We start from the raw sequence: 22,825 nt of genomic DNA on the forward strand, positions 1-22,825 counted from the left end.
GCATGGTCCCAGCAGCTAGGCCAGCTGACTAGATAGCAACAACCAGATGGTAGTGCTAGGATTGTCTCTCTGCTATGAGGTGGCAGTGGGATGGCACAACATTTTTCTGCCTGACTGCTTCCAATCATGTCTTTCCCCAATGGCAAGCCTGTGCAATTACCAGCACTCCAGGAGGTCTACAGACAAGCCTTTACCCTGCAAACAAAATACAGCTTGTAGGCCATACCAGCTGCCAAACCACACACATAGTGATAGGTTTAAAGAGGTCTGAAAATCTTTCTAACTCCATAGTATAGGCAATAAAAATATAACTGTACCTGCAGGAAAGAAAGCTTTAAATGACACCGTATAATGCACACAATAATACAAACTCCAACTTAATCAAAATGATAATGACGTATGCCAATCCTACATTACTTGAAATTGAGCGATTTTTACGTTCTGACAAGTTTACAGAACTAGGATAAATGGCATGAATGATTTCAATATATGCTCATACTTTTGAACCAAATGGTGAAGGTTAAAATCTTTCCTTTCAAGGGCCTCAATCAGCCACAAAGGAAAACAGTAATCACTGTCTTTTCAGCCAGCCCAACCGCATTTGTCAGCCCTTTCTCCGTCAATGCAGCCAGAGCAATCAACCTGCCAAACATTCAGAATGGAAAAACAATCTGAAAATACAGGGTATAATGCACCTGCCAGTGAAAATGGCCATTTCAAGAAAAGCTAGTGATCTCAGTGACCCTGCTGAGGAGGCGGTGGTGCAAAGGGGAAAGAACGCGTAAAAGAATTCTTAGTGATCTCCACTCTCTTGCACATTGACACTTCCTTACAAAGCATGCCAATTACAGCTTTTGTGCTACTTAAAAAAAATGAAAGCTTTTTTGGGCAAAATAATCACGCAGAGAAACAGAAAGACACTGCTCGTTTTTAGGTGGATTCGCATGTACAGCGGACTGAAATCTGAAAACTGTGTAACTTGTAGCAATTCTAAAGAATGGAATTCTTAATGTCAAATCACTATAGGTGTGAACACTGATTAATTAAAAAAATGTAATAGGAGTTAACACACATGATTTTGAGAACCACAAACACAGGACCACATATTCACATTACAGCCACTTGGATAAAAATCCCCCTCTTGTTCGCCCTGCCAATCAATCTTGCAGATTTAAATGATGCCTTCAAATTTAGAAATTTGGTTTTGGGTCACCCTGGATACATTATTCTAGCTTTGAAAGTCCCAAATTAGAAATTTCAGCCCAACCCCCCATTAGTCATACTACACTGATTCTAAGCACCATTTTCAATGACAGGAGTCAAATTCTTGTCAAATGCAGATGGTCAACCCCTTAGTGCTAAGTGACCTTCTAATCTACATATTTTATTTAAAAGATCATATAGTTGATTGCTCCTGCCTTTTTATGTTTGAAACATAAATGGCATATATTATACAGAGATCTAAATTCCTTCATAGTACGTTCACTGCATACAGCCAGCTGATATTACCACATTTGAATGCAGGATACATCACTTATTTTAATATTCTCAAAATATCAGACTTGAAACTGAACATGTCATCTCACTGTGATTTATCTGTAACTACATAAATCTAAAACCTTCTCTCTAAAGAAAAGTCATATGCAAACTTTCTCATTAAGGGATCTGGACAAAAAAACCCCAACACAAAACAAAAAAACCCCACATATACAAGTTCTTGACCTCATTATCCAAAACTAGGATGCTTTCTTATCTGAAACTAGGATGATTTCTCACAGAAGTTTACAATCAAAAAAGGCAGCATGAAGCTGTTGGACAACAGAAGAGAGAAGAAATTTTTGTTTTAATTACTTCTCCTGTCTTTCCTTTATCTTGAATTTATTTAATAACATGCCAGGTGCTGGTATTTGCAAGAAATTGGCATAACAATAATATATTACCCAGCAAACACTGAAAAATTGGACATACTATTTCTGAAAAAGTTCCACATCTAGTAAGTCAAGAACCCACGATACAGTGGTGTACTGCATTCAAGTCAGCTACATAAACTTGGAAACCTTAAAGGCACTGCCTAACTCATCCTCCTTATTCATTATTGACTGTACCTACTGGCATTCTATGCCACTTCAACTGTCAATATACCAAATACAATTTGGCATTTAAAAAAAAGCTGCTAAGACTTAGAAAAGTCGCAGGGCCATGAAGACAGGAAATGGGACTTTATGTCACATCAACATATTGATGAAGAGTCATTATAATATACTAAGGGATTAACTCCATGTTATTTCTGACAGACGAACAGGGGATCTAAGGTTACAAACTGAGCAGTAAAGATTGCATAAAAATACAGCTACTATAATAGCAACAAATTTCTTGTCAATGAATGCTAAAAACAGGTTTAACGAACCACTGAATTTTTACTTTGAGTTAACATCAAAATTGTGATGTATTTTGGCAAGACAGAAAGAAAAGCAGTGCTGTAAATTAGGCTGCACCTAGCAATAACACTACAGAGTGAAGTTCCAGTTGTCTGAGTAATCTGGTGCTGCAGAGTAGGTTAATCAAAGTTAAATCATCTGTGAAATGGGTGGCTTTTGTTAAGCTGAATGTCTTCATATCAAGTTTTCCCATCTATATTTCACTGTACATTTAAGGCATGTACAGGATAATAGATGACTACATAAGGGTCCTTTACTTCTTTTTAAAATACCAAAATGTAAATATGGTACGTTCAGTGTAACAGCATCCAAGAAGCCAATCCTATGCACCAAATTGTTATTACTCTGCTTAAGTCAGAATTAAAAGGACAAAAATGCTTAATATTTTCATTGTGTCTTGGAGACTTTACCAGACAATAATTCCTCAAAGAGTGGAGCTAATGCAATAATACTGTCTGCAGTTAGTTGTGACTGCACATGCACAATATTGTACAGCAGCACTAAATAACAAGTATCCCATTAGCCCAGAAAAGCCTTAACTGTGACAACTGAGCAGAATCATATTCCCCTATATGCCTATCTTTCTTTGGATTAACTACTTCAAGGACTCATACCACATCTTTATTGGGCATACTGGTGACTAATTTCTTTCCATGCAAATTTGAACAATATGTTAGCAAATTACAAAGGAAGAGATCAAACAGTATAGTCAAGAACAGTGTAGCAAGAAGTACAGATAAGAAAAAAAATTTAGCACCAATGACTGCAGTACTCTACATGGTGGCCAACACGGAGCCTGCAGAACATTAAGACATATACCAGAGTTCACATCTGAATTGCATCCCTGTTGCTAAAACTGCTTCTGCTGTCTGCTAGAAAGAAATGAGTGTATAAAGGCAACACAATTTCAAATGTATTTTCAGAGAGCAGATCTGAAAATCTGCTGCCTGATAGAGCATGCTAAATAGAGGCTAAAAATCAGCCCTAATAACCAGTTGACCACATGAACTAAAAAACATGTCCACCAAAATTGGACAATGAAGGAAGCAGGCAGCAGTGTTACACACAGCATCATGGGAAGCAAGAAATGGATTTAGATAGTAGAAAAGGGGATGGCAGAACAAGGATGCTGGGGAATGGAACAGCCTAAACACAGGATGTTCATGTTAAGATGGTGACAAAAGTTGTTGAAGTGAAGTAATGGCATAGAGCTGTAGACACTTAGGCTTATTAGTTATGAAGTAAAGGAGAACAGCACCTGGTATGGCACAACACTTTTATCAAGCCAAAATAAATTTATTTGGTCCTTACACAAGATAGCCATCATTACTGTATCACAGAATGACAAAAACCCAAAACTCAGAACAGGACATGCCAAGAGAACAACAACAAAAAAAAGGGCATATTTTCTCTGATATATTCCTCAGAACAATGAACCATTTCTTGATTTAATTTCATTTCTTTTACATAATAAATACAGCTGCTACAGAAACAGTAGGGTTAGAAGACTAAGGCTACTGAAAATTCTGGAGAAAAAAAACCTCAAAAGTGTGAAAAAAAAAAAAAGAAGTATCAAAGACAGACATGTGTCAGTATTTTCATCAAAGCAAGAAGTTTGATAACACCACGACCACCAACCTGACACCATCTCTTACTGTGTTTCTCTAGTCACTTGTATACATGGGACCTTGAGGAAAGAGCACCTCTGGGTTACACCCATCATATGAAAAGCCTATAAAAAAAGTATTGCAGATTCACCTTCTCAGTCTACTTTGGATGTGGGCATCTTCCTACAAGAACTGTGAAACATGCTTATTAATTTCAATTAACAGGGAAATTTAATATTCCATACTGTTCAGAATACAGTGAATGACTTCCTGTGGCAAAATACTTAGCGCTCTAGAGATGATTCAATCTCTAATCACAGAATGTAACTGATTTCTAGGAGAGATCTTGATTTTGTTTTACAATATTATAGAAAGAATCAATCTTCCTAAGATAGGCAGTTTCTCAAATACTTCGAGGTCATAATAAATCAACATATTAGTACTGCAATAAAATAATGGAAGTTGTGAGAACTGTTAGCGCACTAAATGTCTCCACCTCCTAAGGAAGCAGTCAAATTTCAAGATTAAGAGCTGGGCATTGTATAAGAGAAAGACAAGACTATCTACTATTTTGGATACAACACTTCAAAGAGGTGGGAGTGAAGAAATGTGGAAAAGTTGTAATTCCAGTAGTGATACTTTTTGTCTTAGCATAAGGCTATAGTGCCACTAGCACTGAGGTCATATTCTAGCTCTAGCATCTACGGCTGCATGCAAACTGGTCATTCTTTCATTACAAATGGAGAGGATCACTGGCTTATAACAGCTGCAGCTGAGAAGCTTTATACCTGCAAGATAATGTGTGTGGGGAGTTAGTTCATATTTTAATATCATCTAGGATGGTGCAACATGTCTGCACTATACAGAAGTGTGAACATGCAAACTTAGTCTACCTCCCTTCTCTAACTATGGAATTTTCCTGGTTTGGATTTCTCAACTACTGAATGCAGTCTTTTCTATCAACTTCTGAGATAAGTGACCTTCACATTTTAAAACCAGAACTGTTCAGGTGAAAGGTACTCATTACTTAAATTTAACTGTTTGTTACACTGAATCCAAAACAGGCATCTCCAAAAGCCAACTTTATGTTGAGGACATGAAATCTCCCCTATGTAACTCACTTCATTTGTGTTGCCATAAATATTTCCAGGACAATTAGGAACTGTTTTAGTTTAAACCTAGTTTACTCCTACTTCCTATCCACCCTACCAGACAGATTGGTTGTAGTTTGAATGTTTCCCAATTCAGCTTACAGTGTAACTACATAACCATTGTGGCACACAGAAGTGGAACAAAGAGGCCTGTATTTTTAGTTTGGTGTTTTGTTGTGGCGTTTGTTTGGGTTTTTTGCCCCAAAAATCAGTGTTAGCACAATTCAACCTACAGCACAAATGGACCTAAACCTGCAGAATGACTGCACAGCATATTTAATAAAACTGCTTCTATTTTCCTTTGTTGAAAAGCACAGCTCCAACAGCATTTTAAAATCTCAAGATATGATAATTAAGAAAGGTCCAGTCCATTTTATAAGAAAGTGTGAACACTGGATCTAACATAACTGAGATGCAACTTGTTGCTGTACAAGGGAGCTACTGAAGATTACTTGTATATGTGAATACAGTTGCAAGCTCAACTTTCAAGTGTACTTTGAAGGACTACCCTTAGTTTACAGTATACTCACTAAAATAAATAAATAAAAACCACAACAACTCAGACTGTTAGAAGAAATAAAAATCAATGAGTTACATTCTATCTAATTTTAATTTATCTAATTGCGCTCTGAAAATTCAGCATACTGCTTTTGTCAATTGTTTTAAAGACTTCAAAATTTTCTTCCCATAATCAAAATATCTCACCTAGTGACTCCGTTTTTTTGGAGGCAGCATGATTTTCTCTTTTTAAACCTATGTCCTATTTCATATGTCATTGTAAATTGTGAACATAGAGCTTAATTATGAATTTATTTAGGCAGTCTTAAGACAGACCTTAAAAAGATCCTCAACACTGAAATGATGAAAGAGCACCTGTAAGTAACTTTTGTAAAAGTACGCATACATAAAATAATAATGAAGGCCCTCAAGAAAACAGTATTATTTTTAAGGGGGAATGGATCAGGAGACAACATCTGTACTGAGAGCGCTTTCTGGTAAATGCAGAAATACAGATGACCCATCTTTCCAACTCCACTACAGTAAACTTCAACTACAGCCTATCCACTGAGTGTGAAACTAAGATCATACAATCCCAGACAATTTCCACTGACAGCAGGCAGCAGAAGTAAAACTCTTCTAGCACATAAACTATGAATTAAGTCTTCAGATTCCATGAACCTGACAGAGGGGAGGAAACAAACCTGGGGGATTAGAGAAAGAAAAAGGTAAGCGCATTGCAGAAATGAAAGCAGGAAAACCCCAAATGCCTATCTGTGCAAGGATACAGATAAAATGAAGAATGGAAAAGAAACGCAGTTGGAGAAAAAGCATATCCTCTGTTATTCTGGCTCAGTGAATAATGAAGTTTGAAAGATCTGGTTGTGTTCTGAAGACACACAGATCCCTGATACTGGATATCCAGAGATAAGAAGGGAAGAAACTTCTCAACACAAAGTATTGTTGCAATTTATTTCCTTTCTTTTCTCTCCCCTTTCCCCCCACGCTTAAACTCATTCACAGTGTCATTTGCACGTAGTTAAACTCACCAAAGTAACTTCAAGACACATCCCAGACAAGAGCAGCATATTGATATAGTCTGGAGCAACAACAGCAACTCTGCATCACTTGTATTACATTTTACACTCCATATCATTTGTATTACACTTTCAGGTAAATTATACACTTTCTGGAAACACCAGCATAAGATTTCAGTTGAGTATTCTCTTCATCTTTTAAAAAGTGCTTTTATCTCCTTGCATAAACACCCAAAAGTTCACATACCAAAGAGCAGGAAAATGCAAAACTATGAATATAGAATTAGGTCCTAAAATTGCTAGCAAAGACACATACTCGAAGTCAGTCATGTTAAATAACTAAGAGATTTTGTTGTAGAACTACATACAAACTAGGTCAAGATTACTATTTTCATTTGCAGCTAAATTCAAGTGTTTCGACATTGAGAAGCAAGTTTATTAGCAAACTAGGTTTTCTTTGGAAAAATTTCTTTTCTGAAAAGCAAACAAGCCATGACTGAAAGAAAACACATGTTCAGTTGCTGACAAAAGAAAATGCATATGTTAATAAAGAAATTAGTTCCTTCTTTTAAAACTCAATGTATAAGCTCCAGACATAAAAATTCAAATTCTTAAAAAGTGGGGAGGCATAATTGCTAATTTCACTGTAAGCCTTCAAGTGACTTGTGTGGATTCTTAAATGTCATAAATGCAAGATTTTATTTATCAGTTGTCAGCTAATTAAGCAATTCGGTGTCTAATCTGAACATTTACTAGGAGTGAGAAAATACCATGTATTAGTAATAAAAGTAATGTTAAACAAGATGCAGAATGACAGTAACACTCTTAAGCAAGAACTATATGAATTTAATAATAGAATTTATTATCAATTATCTCATATCAGCCTTCATTACCTTATTAAGTTTCAAGATCACAAGCGCTGGTTCCAATTCATTCAGTCATCATTGTTACAATAAAAGAAAAATAACTTAGGTAGTAATAAGTTAACCATTCACCTTCCTTTGGCTGAGTCATAACAGGTGTTTGTGTCTCCTTTGTATATGTAACAATTTCTCGAGGAGGAAAGTCAACTTGTGTTATTTTGGCCATTCCAAGTTTAACAGGTCCACGTCTAAATAAAATTAATAGGGAAATCAGAAAAAACATTTATGAATTACTTCATATTTTGCCTAGAATAATACCCAAGTCATCATGTCACAGCACTGCTTAGTCAAACTTAAATCCAGTGGAAACTTAACTCTGAAGAAGTCATATGATTATGACTAATATTTTATTATCATTACCATTTAAAAATCAGCAGCTATTCATACATCTGCGACAAAAAGAAAGATGTGCAAATATATATATGAATATCTGGATTATAGGACAAAGTTTTGCTCTTTGTGGTTGACTAGGGTACTGCTACATACATGACACATCCCTATTTTCAGTGGAACAGATTTGCTCACAAGTCATGTTTATACAGCAATGGTTCTAGGATTTTAAAGCTTAAAAAGCAGCTTAGTTATTATGAAAGAAAAAGCATTTCCTAGTCCTTTTAACTTGGCTGCCCTTTTTTGTGTACCTCTAAGGTACTATTAAGAATGCAGAACTGCAAGTCTAATCTGAAACTCACACACTGACAAGTCATTTATACATAATACATTACTCCAGAATACAATACTGAAAACTTCTGAGCTTTCTGACTTTAGCTTATGGAAGATCCCATAAATGCAGATATAGCTAGTATCAAACTACAATCCATAATGTACTTCCAAAAACCACACGACATTAATTCAGTCATTGTAACTTCCTATAAAAGCTAATTTCAGTATGTATTGTAGTAATACTGCAACGATCCAACAACAATTAACCTGCATCAAATTTAGTTCCTTATTATCCACCCCTCTCCTAAGATAAAAGCGAAAGAATAATCCCTTTTGAAAGGTTTTGGTGGGCAAAATCATAATTCTTATAGCACAATATGGGTTTTAATAAGTGCTTATAATGTTTATAAAAGCTGCAGCTAATATTTATAAGAAAAGATGGGAGTCACTCTGTTTTTAAATGCAGTTATTTTAAAGAAATGACTTTTTAAAGTTTACATTTTGCCAAAGAAAGACTCAAAGAAAAACAGGAATAAGTAAGTTTTTCTACTAGAAATAAGCATCTTATTAAATAATATAAAAATTTCCCATTGCAAGCAAACTGCACTAAGTCTAGGGATATTGAATTTCTATTACTTACAGAACAGTCTCTTAACAACAACTTGAAGTCTTAAAGAAAAAATAAGGTCTTATACTTATTATCCATAAGTACATGAAAGAGGGAATATAAGAAATCTATGCAATACCCCAGATCGGAATCAGAGTGGAGCTGAAGAACTGATGGATCAGTATCCCAATGCAGCGTCCTGATACCCCAGGTTGAACAATCATGCAGCATTAGCAAAAAAGGCCAGAGATTAGTGAAGCAAATACACGCTATGAAATGCTAGAGTTACAGTAAGCTTATAGTTACTTCATTATTCACAAGAAACAAAGCAATGTAACATCAGTTAAGGGAAATTCAGCATTCAGTGCAATACTACATGCAGTAAATACAAAAGTTAAAAAGCAAACACAGAATTCAGAGCTATTAGAAAAGAAATTATTTTAAAGATTGAAAGTTAAAGATCTGCAAACAAACGTAGCCTTTATGAGAGGCAAATAAAAATATTTTAAATATTAAATACTGACAAGAACCATTAAAAACTCCAAATTCCTTTTAAAATCTGTTCAGATTTGCTCATGTCATATGAAGACAGATTTGCTAACATAATGCAATCTTGCCCAGAGCAGTAAAGATGTGGAGGAAACTGTCATATTGGTAAAGGAAATGAGTCAACACATAAGCCTTTTGGTAGAGGGGCAAAAATGCACTTCCACTGGGATAGAGAACTGCTAGAGTTTCCAAGATGTGACATTGCAGTAATTATGGGTTAAGCACTGCCTTGGGCTTACAAGTGTCATCTGATTTGAGCCAACTCCATTTAAGATATTTACATCTCTTAGAAATAGTGGGCTTTATATTAATAACACATTTCAAAGTCATGTGGAATAATGAACAGAACAGATCCATTTCAAGTCACTTCTGTATCAGAAGAAATATGAAGGGGGAAATAAATTTTCCCTCTCCCTTCATCTTTAGCCTTCATCCCTTCTCCACAAATTTTCATTTAGTCCACTGCCTGCTGTCAGGCTTAGACAGAATTTTAAAACAAGCTTATAAGAGAGATTAATAGATGAACATGCATGTTTTTTCTGGAGTTCTTAGAGGCTATGATACTTTTTTTAAAAATCATGTTTTGTAACAAATAGAAAAATAAAGAATATGTAATATTTTACTATGATAAGTCAATAAAAGACAATTTTACATTTCCATCCCATACATGGTAATATTCTTATAAACCAGCTGCAGAATCCCTAAAGGTAAAGTTGATCTCAAGAATGTACAGGCAATGCCATAAAAGCTCATAAATATGGGTGTGTCATGCACTACCTTGTTCTTGTAGAAAGTATGCATTAGAAAAATAATTAATTATAGTTTAACTAAGAATTACAAGTCCACTGTCTTCATATTTAGCAAATCATTCTACGTAACTGCTACTGCATCCCCAGCAATAGCTTAATACCTAAATCTCTAAAACTTTTCCATATCTTTTGTGCATCAGAAAACACATCATTTTACCATAAAGTTATTTACTTTGAGTATACTCATTCTTTAGGTCTCTGCTATTTTTCTTGACCAAACAGATTTAAGCTTGGAGTTTAATTTGGTGCCTCAGACTTCAACCTGGATATTGCTCATATGTTGTCATGCATTAAAAAAAACCAAAACCCACCCAAAAAAACCCAAACCAAACCACCACTGCAACTTTCATGTTGCTTCTGCAAAGGATGACTTATCTACAGATCCAAATGCTGCATTACCACAATGCTTGTCAAACATTTTCTCAAATTTTTCAATCCCACTTGAGAGGAACTTGGGGAAAGGGCACAAATTTAAAAAGCTCTGACTTTTGTGCCTGCTTAAGACCTAGCCCTTACTGAGGTTGCTTTCCTGCTTTCAAAGCATTCTTTTAACTTTCAACAGTTACTTCAGTAGTACCAGGGATAGTCTACCTTTTAAAATAGTTCCAGTCAACAAGCAGTACAGGATATACAGTTAAATCTTTCTCAGAGATATTCTTTTAAAATAAAGGTAACATTGAGATAAAATTCATCTGTGTACCAAAATGACATAAAATACTGTTCCTTTTGCTTTCCAGATGTTTGTTATGCCTTAAGTTAAATGAACTTATCTACAAGCTTCAGTGAACAGAAATTCCTATTCTTCCACGAGTGCCTGAACTTCTCTGTATCCGGGCACATTCCGAACACTTCCTATATCTCTGAAAGGTATTTTCTGCATTTAAACTAATTCTATGAAGCATCCACCTAACCTAAAAGTAAACCAACTCTATTAATTTCCAGTCTTGAATTTATACTCTTAACTGAGGAAAAGAGAGAAAGAACAGTATCAAACTGGGAACCAAAACTCTTTACTGATGAAAATAAAGCAAGACAGATGGAAGTAACAGCAGGAACACAGTCTGAACACTGCTCTACTAATTACTAAATAAGTAAAGTTACTGGCAAGATTCAGCATCATAGAGGAGAAAAGACTAAACTAACAAAGGAGATCATCTTTGTGAAGTATAGTTGCAGCATGACCAGAGAACAAATGGCCAAAGACCAAAAAAAAAAAAACCCAACCCTGAAATAATACACTAATATAAAAGGGTTTGTTTTAAGATTATCAAGAATAGTGGAACAACTTGGGCTTTCTAACACACCTCATATTGATATGAAAGTCACCTGTGAAATGCCAGGTATAACACTAAGGGATATATCACACAGTCCAACTTTTCCCATTAACTTTCAGGCTCAAGTGTATGTGTACATTAGGAATGCTGTACAAACTTGTACTAATAGACTAAGATATAGGCATCTGTTTACTGGGGGAGGGGAAGAATGTTATCCAGTGGTTGGAGAATAAGCAAGAGGACTCTAACAGTGATTCTATATAGCCTTCAATTTAGCTAGAAATTCATTCATGCCATCAGGACCACAATCTTTTTATGCTTCCACATCTGAGAAGTTGTCAAGAGACAGGTTTAGTTGTAAAGTCTGCAAATGCATGAAGCTATAGAGGCTTAGGATATGAGTTTTCTCAAGGCTTCATAAGAAAATGTATACATACAATGTTACGTTACTATGTCCAAGGAACATACAATCAGAGAGCACAGTACACCTATGAGGTGGAGATGAATTCAGTACACATGGCGTTCAATTACAGATATGTGGCCTATACATATTGTTTCATATTGAATTTAAATGATGTATGACTAGAACGAATTTTTTTTTTTTAGTCATCAGCAAATAATTCTTGTTTTTTCTTCTAGACAGTGAATTTATATACAAAATGACAATTTAATAATAATAATCACAGATTTCAAATAATTTAAAATTTGCTTGTTAGTTAAGGAACAATTATATTAGTTCTTTATTAACATGACAGGTGAACTTCAATTGCAGAGTGAATACGCTATGCGCAAGATCACACCTGGACAGTGTTTAAAAAAAAAAAAAGTTTGGTGTCATATCTGCTGCCTGATGTATTCTCTGTTTTAACGTAATGGTTGCCAGTTAGAAATAGGCACCTTGTAACCTTCATTTAGGCCATTAAAATATCTTGAATATTTTCAGATTAAGATTGTATATAGTCATGCATGCATAATCCACACATACAAGACGTTACTGCAGTCTTTTAAAAAGATGCTTCAAAGCAGTGTAAGTATTCACTCTTTCTCCAGAATAACTACTCATATAAGCACAAAAGTAACTGATAACTGCTTTAGTTACTGTGCTTTAACTAAACTTCGTCTACAATGCATACTCAGTAAATTTAAAGTACATGAACTTAATTTGCTGAGAAAATACAAGTTAACAATAATAACAGGCAAATACTGCTCTTATTCACAGACTGTGCACAGTAAATAGTGAAAATACCCTTCGGAAGTAGTGTTTCCCACCTTATCACCACTTTGAATTCCTAGTTTAACAGAAATATTTATCTGACTCTCTTTAGATCAGCATTTATCAAACTGTCATGCACAAAAAAATGGTCAAATAGATCTGGCAAGTACTGGAACTGAAAGAAACACCTGTGGCTGTACTAACATGGTGCTATATTTTGGGCAAATGAAAGAGATTGTGAGTGGTATAGTTGTGTTACAGGGATGGCTGCAAAGTGAAATAACGAGAAATACTGTTCTGAGTAGGGAAAAGAATTTAAAATCAGAAGCAATGCAAAGTTTGTAGACAGTATTTTTTATTAAACCAACTAGAATAGAGGGGAAAAAGGAAATAGCCCATCATCCAGGCACACACTCCTTTAGAAAAAGCTGGGAAGAGCCCAGAAGTTGGACTTTTCCAGTTTTCTATTATCCTGAGGCATTCATGCTTACAAAAACATTACCACAAGACATTCAGATTCATTTTACTTTAGACTTGCAAGTTTAAACAACTCCATGTTTATGCTGGCAATTTCAAATTAGGAAGTGTAGTTGCATTTCAAATTTTATAGTAAAGTACTTCTGTAAAACAGTCACTGTTCACAGATTCAATAACACTGTAACCTCATATTATTGCATTATAATCAAGTAATTAACCTTGATTTCTTCTAAAAATTATTCAGAATATGAGCATTAAGCAAAGGAATATGACAAGTAAAGCAACGTACCTAGATCCAACAGCGCCATCACCAGAGTCCTGGCTTCCAGCCTCACTTGGCGTACTCACAGATTTGGAAGACGGAGAGGTAGGAGGAGGGACTAAATAGTGAAACAGACAGGTATCCGCTGTTACTACTCGCAGAGGTTGCACAGCTTAGGATGTTTTCAAATTAATTTAACATGAAGTATTAAAAAAAAAAAGTGATGGCAAACAAAAAATACATGGATGAAAATGAACAGTAGAAAGAGAGGGGAAGAGACAATGTTAACAATTCATGCTGGACTTTCATGCAGTTGTTCGGCATTTATGCATCAGGAGCATACAAAAAGACATGGAGGGAAAGACATTTAAGAGAAAATGAATTGCAAATATATTTTTAAACTGAACTTCTGACAAATGATGGCAGCAATTTTCAAAGGGTAATTTCCACTAAATCGTGTTGCTTAAACATAAAAGGAAGATAGTTGTTAACACAGCTTTGACATCAGTTTTTCTTAAAAATTAGACATTGAATATATTTAACTGGTAATTTTATTTCAAAATATATAATCACTGAAGCATGGATCAAAAAAGTGGCTTTGTCATACAGCATACTGTTATTTTTGTTCTAGTTTGAATCAAATCAACATAAATCCTGTGTATCACAACAAAGTTTCTAGTGTTGGGTTTGGGGAGATTTTTGTGGGTTTTTTTTTCTTTTTACTTGACAAACAGTCTAGTACTGTTATATTGAAACTTTTTCTTGAAAGTCAGTTCATTTTCAGTATGTAGATGAAGATTGCAATTACCGTTTAAAAAGCAACATGTTTTTTGGAACTGATATATAATAGTGAATGATATCATGCAACCTGATACAAATACAAAGATATTTCCATATTTCTTTCAACTTATCTTTTTAGAAATAGTGAAACTTGTTATTTAATGAAACTTAGGTTTATGCTTAAGAATCGGGGGGCTGTTGAAGGTCCTTATATGCTTCATTTTTCAGCAAAACGTAAAACATTCATAGAACACATTCACTCCTTAGCAATCCTTAAAAAGAACCTTTAATCAGCTGAACACGAGTTATGTATATTAAGTATATAAATAGGTATCCACTCTGTCAGGGGTCAGGCAAGGGAGAATTCTGAATTTAGATCTGCAACATTTCTAGAGAATTTCCTGAAATCACAAGTATATTGTGAATTCTGAAGAATGCTTCCCTTCCATCCCAGAACGGACATGACTCTGGTTGACAAAAATTCTACCCTAAATTTACCAAAAAAAAAAAAAAAAAAAAATCACAGTGAATACTTCAATTTATTAAAAATGCATTCCTCCTACCAGAGAGACTTTTATATAGGTCTACAGTTATAATTCATAAATTCATACATACACACTTACACTTTATACATATATCTATATAAATATGGGTGTATATGTGTATATAAGAGTATATATATATTCTTCAACTCATCATCACCATCTACTGAATAATTTACACTGAAGAAAATGCCCATAGGCCTTTATATTCCTACATTATTTTTGCGCATTATCAGAAACGATGACATTTCAATGTCACCCTTTCCCAATTGAAGAGGTGACATTAGAAACGTACCTTGTTACCATTTATAAAAGTCAGTCAGCCCTACCTAGCCGTAAGCATGGCCAAAACACTCCAGTAGCTCAGTTTCGATGCTACATTGCCCTCTTGTGGGGTAAACTGTTTCCAAGGAAGTCTTCCCATTAGGGAGGTGAAACCTATTTAAAGACCAACAGTCTTACAAAAAGACCAAGCAAAATTCCACCTGCCCCAACACAGGATGAAACTATAATACCTTCTTGAAAGTTATGTTGGTTCACTAACTTATGGCTTCTTATATAATGAGTATGGTAGATATCAAAAGCATACTTACATTGTTAAGGTCCCTTCTCCCGTAAGAGAGCTACCTTTCTCTGGCAGTTAACAGGACAGCAATTGCCCTAGGAATTTTTGATACAATTTTCTATGAATGAATCTTATCTCAAGCTATCCACCTACACCAACAATGCAAGCTCAAGCTATCTGCACATCAAGCTGCAAGTTAGCTTCAGTTCAGGCATACGATCACTGTACTATCGTACTTTGCCAGTATCCAGTCAGCAGACTGGAGCCTGTGCCTCGGGCACATTACTGCGAGGTATAGAGTAAAACATTTTAGCTTGATTTAGGATCCAGATCAGATCTGGGTATCTCAAAAGGGAACAGAATGAATTCCCTGTGAATCTGTGTACGTTGAAGGGTGTGGTTAAGTAGATGCTCAATGGAATTAAACACAACACTTGCAGGGGTGTGCCCCAGTCTTACACATTAGCAACTCACAGCTTTTCACAACCAGCTACTCTAAGTCTATGCAACGACTTTGAGGACTGACTATCCTGTGGTTTTTAGATTCTCACTCACAGATTTAAAAAACGAACAACAACCACATCCATTTCTACATGAGTCTTATCAGCTGCCTTAGCAAAATCTCATACAAGAAAGTGTTCAACTATTAGACTGCTAAATAAAATCTCTAGTAGGTAAGAACTGATTACTTAAAACACTGTACGCTAGTGCTAACATAGCCCAAATGCAGTCTCTAAACTGTGAGAACAGTTCAAACTACTAAAAATGACTGCTGTGGCTGTTGGAATGGGAGCAGCTATAATGGTGTTTATTCCATATTCACTTTTGAACACTTGAGGACTATGCAAAAGCAATTATGAAGATTTAGTCACAGGTATACAAATTATTTTTTATTTGCAAACCCAGCTGAAATAGACCCTCGCCATTGAGCCAAACTGAAAAATAAGTTTCAAACCCCTTAGATTTCAGAGCTAGAGACAAAAAGTAGAGTTGAATTATCACCCTCTTTGCTTTCATCTTCCAGAGAGATGTGGCTATGTAAAGGCAAAAAGCAACAACCAATATGCTAACCCATCCAAGAGTAGCACAGATATGAATCATCATCCTTGATAGTTAAATTTTATACTTAGCCTTGCTATTACTCCATCAAAGTCAGTCAGGTATTTGAGATAAGGAAAATTAGGGTGTATAAGATGCAGAAAAGAAACAAGTCATGCCTGCACAAAAATATCAGAATTAAAATTTGGTGTTACGAAAAAGAGAAAGGAAAAAAAATAGAAGAACAATGTGCAGGGAAAACAAAAAAAAACCCCAACAAATACATGATGTGATATTTATGTATTTTAACTAGAAGACTCCAAATAATCCACTAAGTGTAAAACATATCTTTTACAAAATAGTACTAGTAATGTGTATGGAAGCACATCACTTGACATTTATAACAGAGATCATGCAGGACAAAATAGCACAAAACCCAGACACGTATACCCCAAAAAATAGTAGCCAGAGAATTTTCACACTAGTTATATAAATACCACAATCCTAACAAAAACAAACAAAAACCCCACCACCACCAACCCCCCCCAAGCCCCCAAACCACAACCCTTTCCCCCTCCCCCCCAAAAAACAAACAAACAAAACCAGCAAACATTTATCTCAAACTAATATTAACGTTCCTACCAACAGGAGACTCAGGTGTCAACCCCATGCTCTGAAGTAATGCTTCAGCTTCTCTTCTCTTCTTTTCAAGATCAGATTCTTCTTGTACAGGAAGAACTTCTTTCTTCTGATCAGTCTAAAAATAATTCAATAATTAAGTTATAGCATTTAACAGGTATTAAAACCCATTTCATATATTTTTTTGAGATCTTATAGGTTTTTTTTATGCTACTGAAACCTATCATCATATAGGTTAGTTGTTTGACTCTAGTAATTCTGATGGTCCTTTCTGTAGATAATGTAAACAGCAGACAGGAATCAAAATTTTGTAGCTTTGGTACTGTCTTTAAAAGACTTATATAACATGCAAAAAGTGTCTTCTCATTTGTCAGAATGACTAACACTTCATAAGATCAAGAATACCTTTTTTACACTAGTGCTAAGCACTGTAAAATACAAAGTCTGAAAAAAAAAATTTATTATGTACCTGCGTATAAAAGTATTTTAAAGACACAGTCATATCGTTCAGATTTTGAAATCACAATAACTATGTCAAAGAAAACACTATAGGGTTAGAATGACAGTAAGAGACACCCCTCCTTGGTCAAGAAAGTATTAGGATGCTTGGCTAGATAGAGTACATGCTAAAGCATGTAGCAATTAAGAAAATATGTGTAAGATGTAAAAGTGATGATTGTCTATGTGTGCACTTTAAGCTATTTTTTAAAACAAGAATATCAACAAGCTGTTTAGCGAGCAAGCTTTCTTTTGGACCTCAGGTTTCACAAAAAAAATAGGAAGTCTTAAAAAAAACCCAACTTTGCAGTAACTTTACCAGGCATTTAAGTAGTTTTCTTTAAGTTGTCTTATTATCTGCTAGACTTCATTAAAAAGAACAAAAATTACACCCCCATAATTTAAAAACAACACAAGCTCTACTGTGAAAGATGCTAACACTCCATATCTTTCCACTCATTTAACTGCTCTTTCAATTATAGAAATATAATTCATAGCTTCAGGTGTTCACATCTCAGTCATTGGCAAGTGAATATTTTTGTAAATATAAATTGATGATACAAGTCTTTAATAGAAGCAGCAAAATCTAGACCAAGCTATTCTATTCCTATGCCATGATTAAGAACTAATTGCTCCTCACATGACCGCACATTATGTTTCTAATCTACTGCACAATTCCTTTTAAAAAAGGAATTTCCATATTTTTAGAGCAAGTTCTCAACTGATAAGCTATTGCATCACATGTGGAATCTCCGATAGAGACAATACATTGTCACAAGATCATCAGAACATAATTTGAGATATTTCCGTCTCTTTGTCTGAATCATGTAGCTGGCAGCTGGCCAGTCTTCAGTCATATGCTAATTTAGAACACCTACAAGATCATAACCAAAACACAGAGAAGTCTTGAAAAAGGACCCCAAAACACAAAAACATTCAAGCAAAAGTTTCATTTATGAGGTATAATCTGCATTCAGGAGAAACATAGTAATAAATGACTGATTGTCATATACTTTAGCAGAGAGAAATCCAGAAGACTGTTGACAAACTAGAGTCTAACACACAAGTGGCATATCCATCCTGAGTGTTACTCTGATTTCAAAATTCAGGCTAAAGATGAGTCAAAGAGCAGAAGAATGTAGCACATTGTTTGTACAAGAATAATACTGACAGCCAGACAATTCATATGGACAACCTCAGAACTGCACTTCAGAAATGAGTTCTCTAAGTAACATCATCACAACTCATTAAGCAGAGCTTTTGTGCAACACTTCACAATGATTTGATTAAAGATGTCCCATGCACACAAGTAGTTTTAGAAATCCAAACTTTATATAAGTGTAGGATTTAAAAAAAAAAAAATTAAAATCTAACTTACCATATGGATAATACTAAAGAAAACAGTAGGCGTTTGCTCTTTATCAGATAACAAAAGTGCTACATTTGCATCAGCAACCAACCATTAAATAGACACTCCCTGAATAGCATGTACCAAATGACTAAGTGAACCTACCCTTAAATTTTGGGCAAGTTACATATGCAAACAGTCAAATTTCAAAAAGAAAATTATTTCTTACTTCTTTTTTCTTTCTTTCTTCCTCCTTTCTTTTCTTCTCCTCTCTGATTTGAGCTAATCGTTGCTTCTTGCGCTCCAACTCCGCCTTCAGTTCACTTTTGTCAGACATGGCTGAAACACTGATCAACAGAAATCATACCACTGTTTGGTTTTGGTTTTTTTTGTTTGTTTTGTTTTTAAGACAGCAGCCTTCCTTTAAATAAGCTATGATTAAAGGAACTACACTAGCTTACTAAAACCAGAACTGTGAAAAGTCTTAAAATAATAATTTAAAAAAATCACATTTCTATTTCCACATTTTTCACTTAACACATTCTCAATAGTAAAAGGATTGATTTAAAATGAACAGATGGAACTATGATGTGGTGACAGCATCCATACTAGTAGTAGTTCTGATGCTGTTTGAAGGAACTGCTTTGAAAGAAACATTAGGCACCAAAGACAGGGCTATCTGATCTTGCCATAGGATTCTGTACAGCTACAGAGCCAACTACGAGACTGAAAACAGCAAGGAGGATACCAACACAATCTCTATCTTTTACTTTTCACTTCAACAGCTTAAATATTGGCATGCTATAACTTAGCAGTATGTAAGCTATACATCCTTGTACATACGGTTGTAGGATTCAAAATACAGATTTATTAAAAGATTTAATAGGATTACTATAAATTACAAGGCAGAATAAGTACAAGTGTGATGGTCAAAAATACCTGTAATATATGTGTATTATCAATTTTTTCCCCAAACATTTTGTACACTACTAAGAAATTGGTGGATCTTTTAAAGACAAAAATTCTACAAAAAGTTTTGCTACCTAACTGACTTAAATAAATACAGATAAGAAAGTTAACAATAAACAAAAGGTGGAAAAAACCCCACTTCTGAACTCAACAAAAATTTAGAACACAGGTATGAAAAACTGTGTGAATGGGCTGAGTGAATAAAAGCTTAACTCTACTGTTTTTAAGCAAACCAAGTCAGTAAAGAAATGCAGAAGCAGTGCTACAAGAGACAAGGGATCTATAAATGCTTTTACACTAAGCTTGGTAACAAAGATACCAGATTAAGCATTAGTAATATTCACCAGTTCAAAGTTAAGAATGCCTGCAAGTGTTTGCCTAGCACCTCTAAGCACAAAAAAGGATGCAAAACGATGCAAGCCTTATACATCTACCCCAATACACTTAGTAGTACGTATATTGGGGTAAATGTACGTATTCCTTCACGTTGCCTGCAAACATTTAAGCGCTAATAAATAAATTTAAAAAATCTACTGTCGGCATTCTCAAATGGCATTCCCGCGTCGCTTTAAAACAGCACTAAGGCGGCACGTTGCCACCACACCATGGATTCCTGCCTCCACCCGTCTTTCTAATGCCGAGCCAGGAAAGCCAAGCGGCACAAACCCACCCATCCCCGAGGAGGGGAGCGCCCGCCCCGCCCCACCTTACGACGACAGCGGTACGAACCGGGTGCCGCCAGCAGCAAGTTCCCCACACGGGCCGGGCCGGGCCGGGCTGGGCCGTCCCGTGCCGACAGGGTCCTACCACACCCTGAGGCCCAGGAGAAAGCAGCACCATCCAACCGAACCGCCCCCAGAGCCCACCCGTATCCTCTCCCGTTTATTGAGGGCCGACCCCGGCCCCACCCTGCTGCCGCGCCCCTCACTCCACAGGGCGAGACCGAAAGAAGGAGGGTCCCCACCGGCAGGCAGCGGCGCCGAGCCGGGAGGGGCAGCGGCGCCAGGCGCAGCTCGGCCTCCGCGGGACCCCCGCGCACCTGGCAGCGGGACCTCCTCCTCCTCCTCCTCCTGCTCCACCCGCCCTCGTCCGCAGGGCCCCGCTCCGCTTCCGCCGCTCCACAAAGGCGCCGGCAGCTGACAGGCAGCAGCCTACGGCGGGCGCCGAGGGTCAATCCAGCTCCGAGAGCGTCGCGGGATATGCGTGAACTTCCAGGCACTGCGGAAGGACAGGGAGGCCTGTACAGGACCGTGGTGCGCTCAGACACCAACGCCCCACTCGTTCGCACCGTCAGGGGGAGCGATCTGAAAGGAATTCGCGCGGGAAGCGAGGCGGGGCTGGGGTGCTTCCAGAAGCCTAGCACCGACCCCCACCCGTGGAGCGCCGGCGAAGCACCTTTGAGAACGACGACGCCCAACATGCAGCGCGCCCCGCGGGGCGGGCCTCGCCCTCAGCGCCCCACGGCGTGAGTGTGGCGCGGCCGCGCGTTGCGTGATGGGAGCTGTAGTCTTTTGGGGAGAACACGTGGGCGGCGACCGGCGGCCGCGGGGTCCGGGAAGTGAGCGCCACCGCATGCCAGGGGGCGGGCGGGCGGCTGCGCGCGCATGCTGTGCTTTGGGTAGCTGGTAGCGGCGGCTCCGCGGCTCGCGCGGCGGCGGGAGCGCGGTGACCGTGACAAGGTCTCGCGGTTTCTCCTCACGGGAGGCCTCGCTGTGCCTCGCACCCAAGGCAGCGGGCGGCCCCGAGGAGAGCAGGCCCAGACGGGACGCTTGTGCGGGGCTTCGCTTTCTCCTTCGGTCTGGCTTCCCGGGGAGCGAGGATGCACGTTAGCCACCGCCGTGCCAGCAGCCAAGCAGTGAAACGAGTCAGCCCGATGCCGTCACTGCCTGAACTGCATGATTTTAATCGTAGGCTGGACAGGCTGGTAGCCGTAATCACTTCAGTGACCTGAGGATAAAGTGTATAAAAGCCTGATTTGTTATGAGTGTCAGGCTAGGGACGAAGTTACCCACGCTAAATCTGCTTTGCGTGGATGTCAGCAAGTGAGGTTCGGCTGTCGGGTTGACACGGCATTATACGTTGGCAGACTGCTTCATTGTGTGTGCTGAATGGGGTAAAGCTGTGCCAAACCCAGGCCGCATCAGTGAGCGTCATGCGGGAATGAAGTTACACAGTTCATTTTGATAAAAGTACCAACAGTAGTAAGTGACTTTGCTGTTCCCCAGTTGCCCTAAATTAAAAAGTATATTGCCACTTGTATCCTATGGAAACATTTATCAAGTTTTTCTAGCTTTTTTTCATAACTGCCGAGCTAGTGCTACTGACTACTATCTCAATGGAGTGCTTGATTCCTCAGACTGCTGATCTTCCAAAACTGTGCTTACCAAAGCAGAATTAATATGGACAACTCATATAGTTCAAGTGGAGGATGTGTTCACAACACTCTCTGAAATGAAGTTTTTAGAGGCAATAACTATCAGCTCCAGAGAGGGTTAAATTTTCTGCCATTACAGATCGGAATAATTTATTTAAAATCACTGGATCTACAAACATTTATGTCTGGTGAGTATATCTTCTGAACTCCTGCTGACAAGCACTGGAGAAAGACTGCATTTGCAGTCAAGCTCTGTCAGGCTGCAATCCTGCTATGTATCACAAACTGAACAGGTTGCTTGGTACTTTGCTGGGATAGCTCCCAGGAGAACTTCAATTGCTGCAGGAATCAGTGTTGATTATTTACTCCTCTGTAGTCTTCCATGTGAGTCAGGGTTCATATTACACCTTAAGAAAAATTAGAAGAACTGTCTGTTGTCTAGATGGCTTCTGATCATTGAATAACCCCCATGCATTTTGTAGGAGTATGGGTGTTACCATTCAGAGAAACTATAAGTGAAACTGTCAGAGAAAATTGTATGATGTGCAGGAGAAGGGGTTGCGG

General features: G+C 37.3%; 1 protein-coding gene across 6 annotated transcripts in view; it reads right to left on the minus strand.

The window, feature by feature from the left end:
* The window catches only part of DYNC1I2 (dynein cytoplasmic 1 intermediate chain 2), a 30,850-nt gene extending 9,517 nt beyond the window's left edge, over window positions 1-21,333 (minus strand). The window contains exons 1-6 of one of the 6 annotated variants that reach the window (XM_052791883.1): window positions 21,176-21,333; window positions 19,148-19,265; window positions 17,076-17,190; window positions 13,536-13,680; window positions 9,064-9,123; window positions 7,727-7,842 (exon numbers count right to left, since the gene is read on the minus strand). In XM_052791883.1, the coding sequence (XP_052647843.1) occupies window positions 7,727-7,842; window positions 9,064-9,123; window positions 13,536-13,680; window positions 17,076-17,190; window positions 19,148-19,255 (544 nt within the window). In that variant the 5' untranslated portion in view covers window positions 19,256-19,265; window positions 21,176-21,333. Of the gene's footprint in view, window positions 1-7,726; window positions 7,843-9,063; window positions 9,124-13,535; window positions 13,681-17,075; window positions 17,191-19,147; window positions 19,266-20,851; window positions 21,156-21,175 lie in introns of those variants that run through there. The other 5 variants (XM_052791881.1, XM_052791882.1, XM_052791884.1 and 2 more) reach the window with 5 other exon arrangements.
* Between the last annotated feature and the right edge of the window lie 1,492 nt (window positions 21,334-22,825).

The sequence above is a fragment of the Harpia harpyja genome, chromosome 7 (assembly GCF_026419915.1).
Source record: "Harpia harpyja isolate bHarHar1 chromosome 7, bHarHar1 primary haplotype, whole genome shotgun sequence".
Taxonomy (NCBI): domain Eukaryota; kingdom Metazoa; phylum Chordata; class Aves; order Accipitriformes; family Accipitridae; genus Harpia; species Harpia harpyja.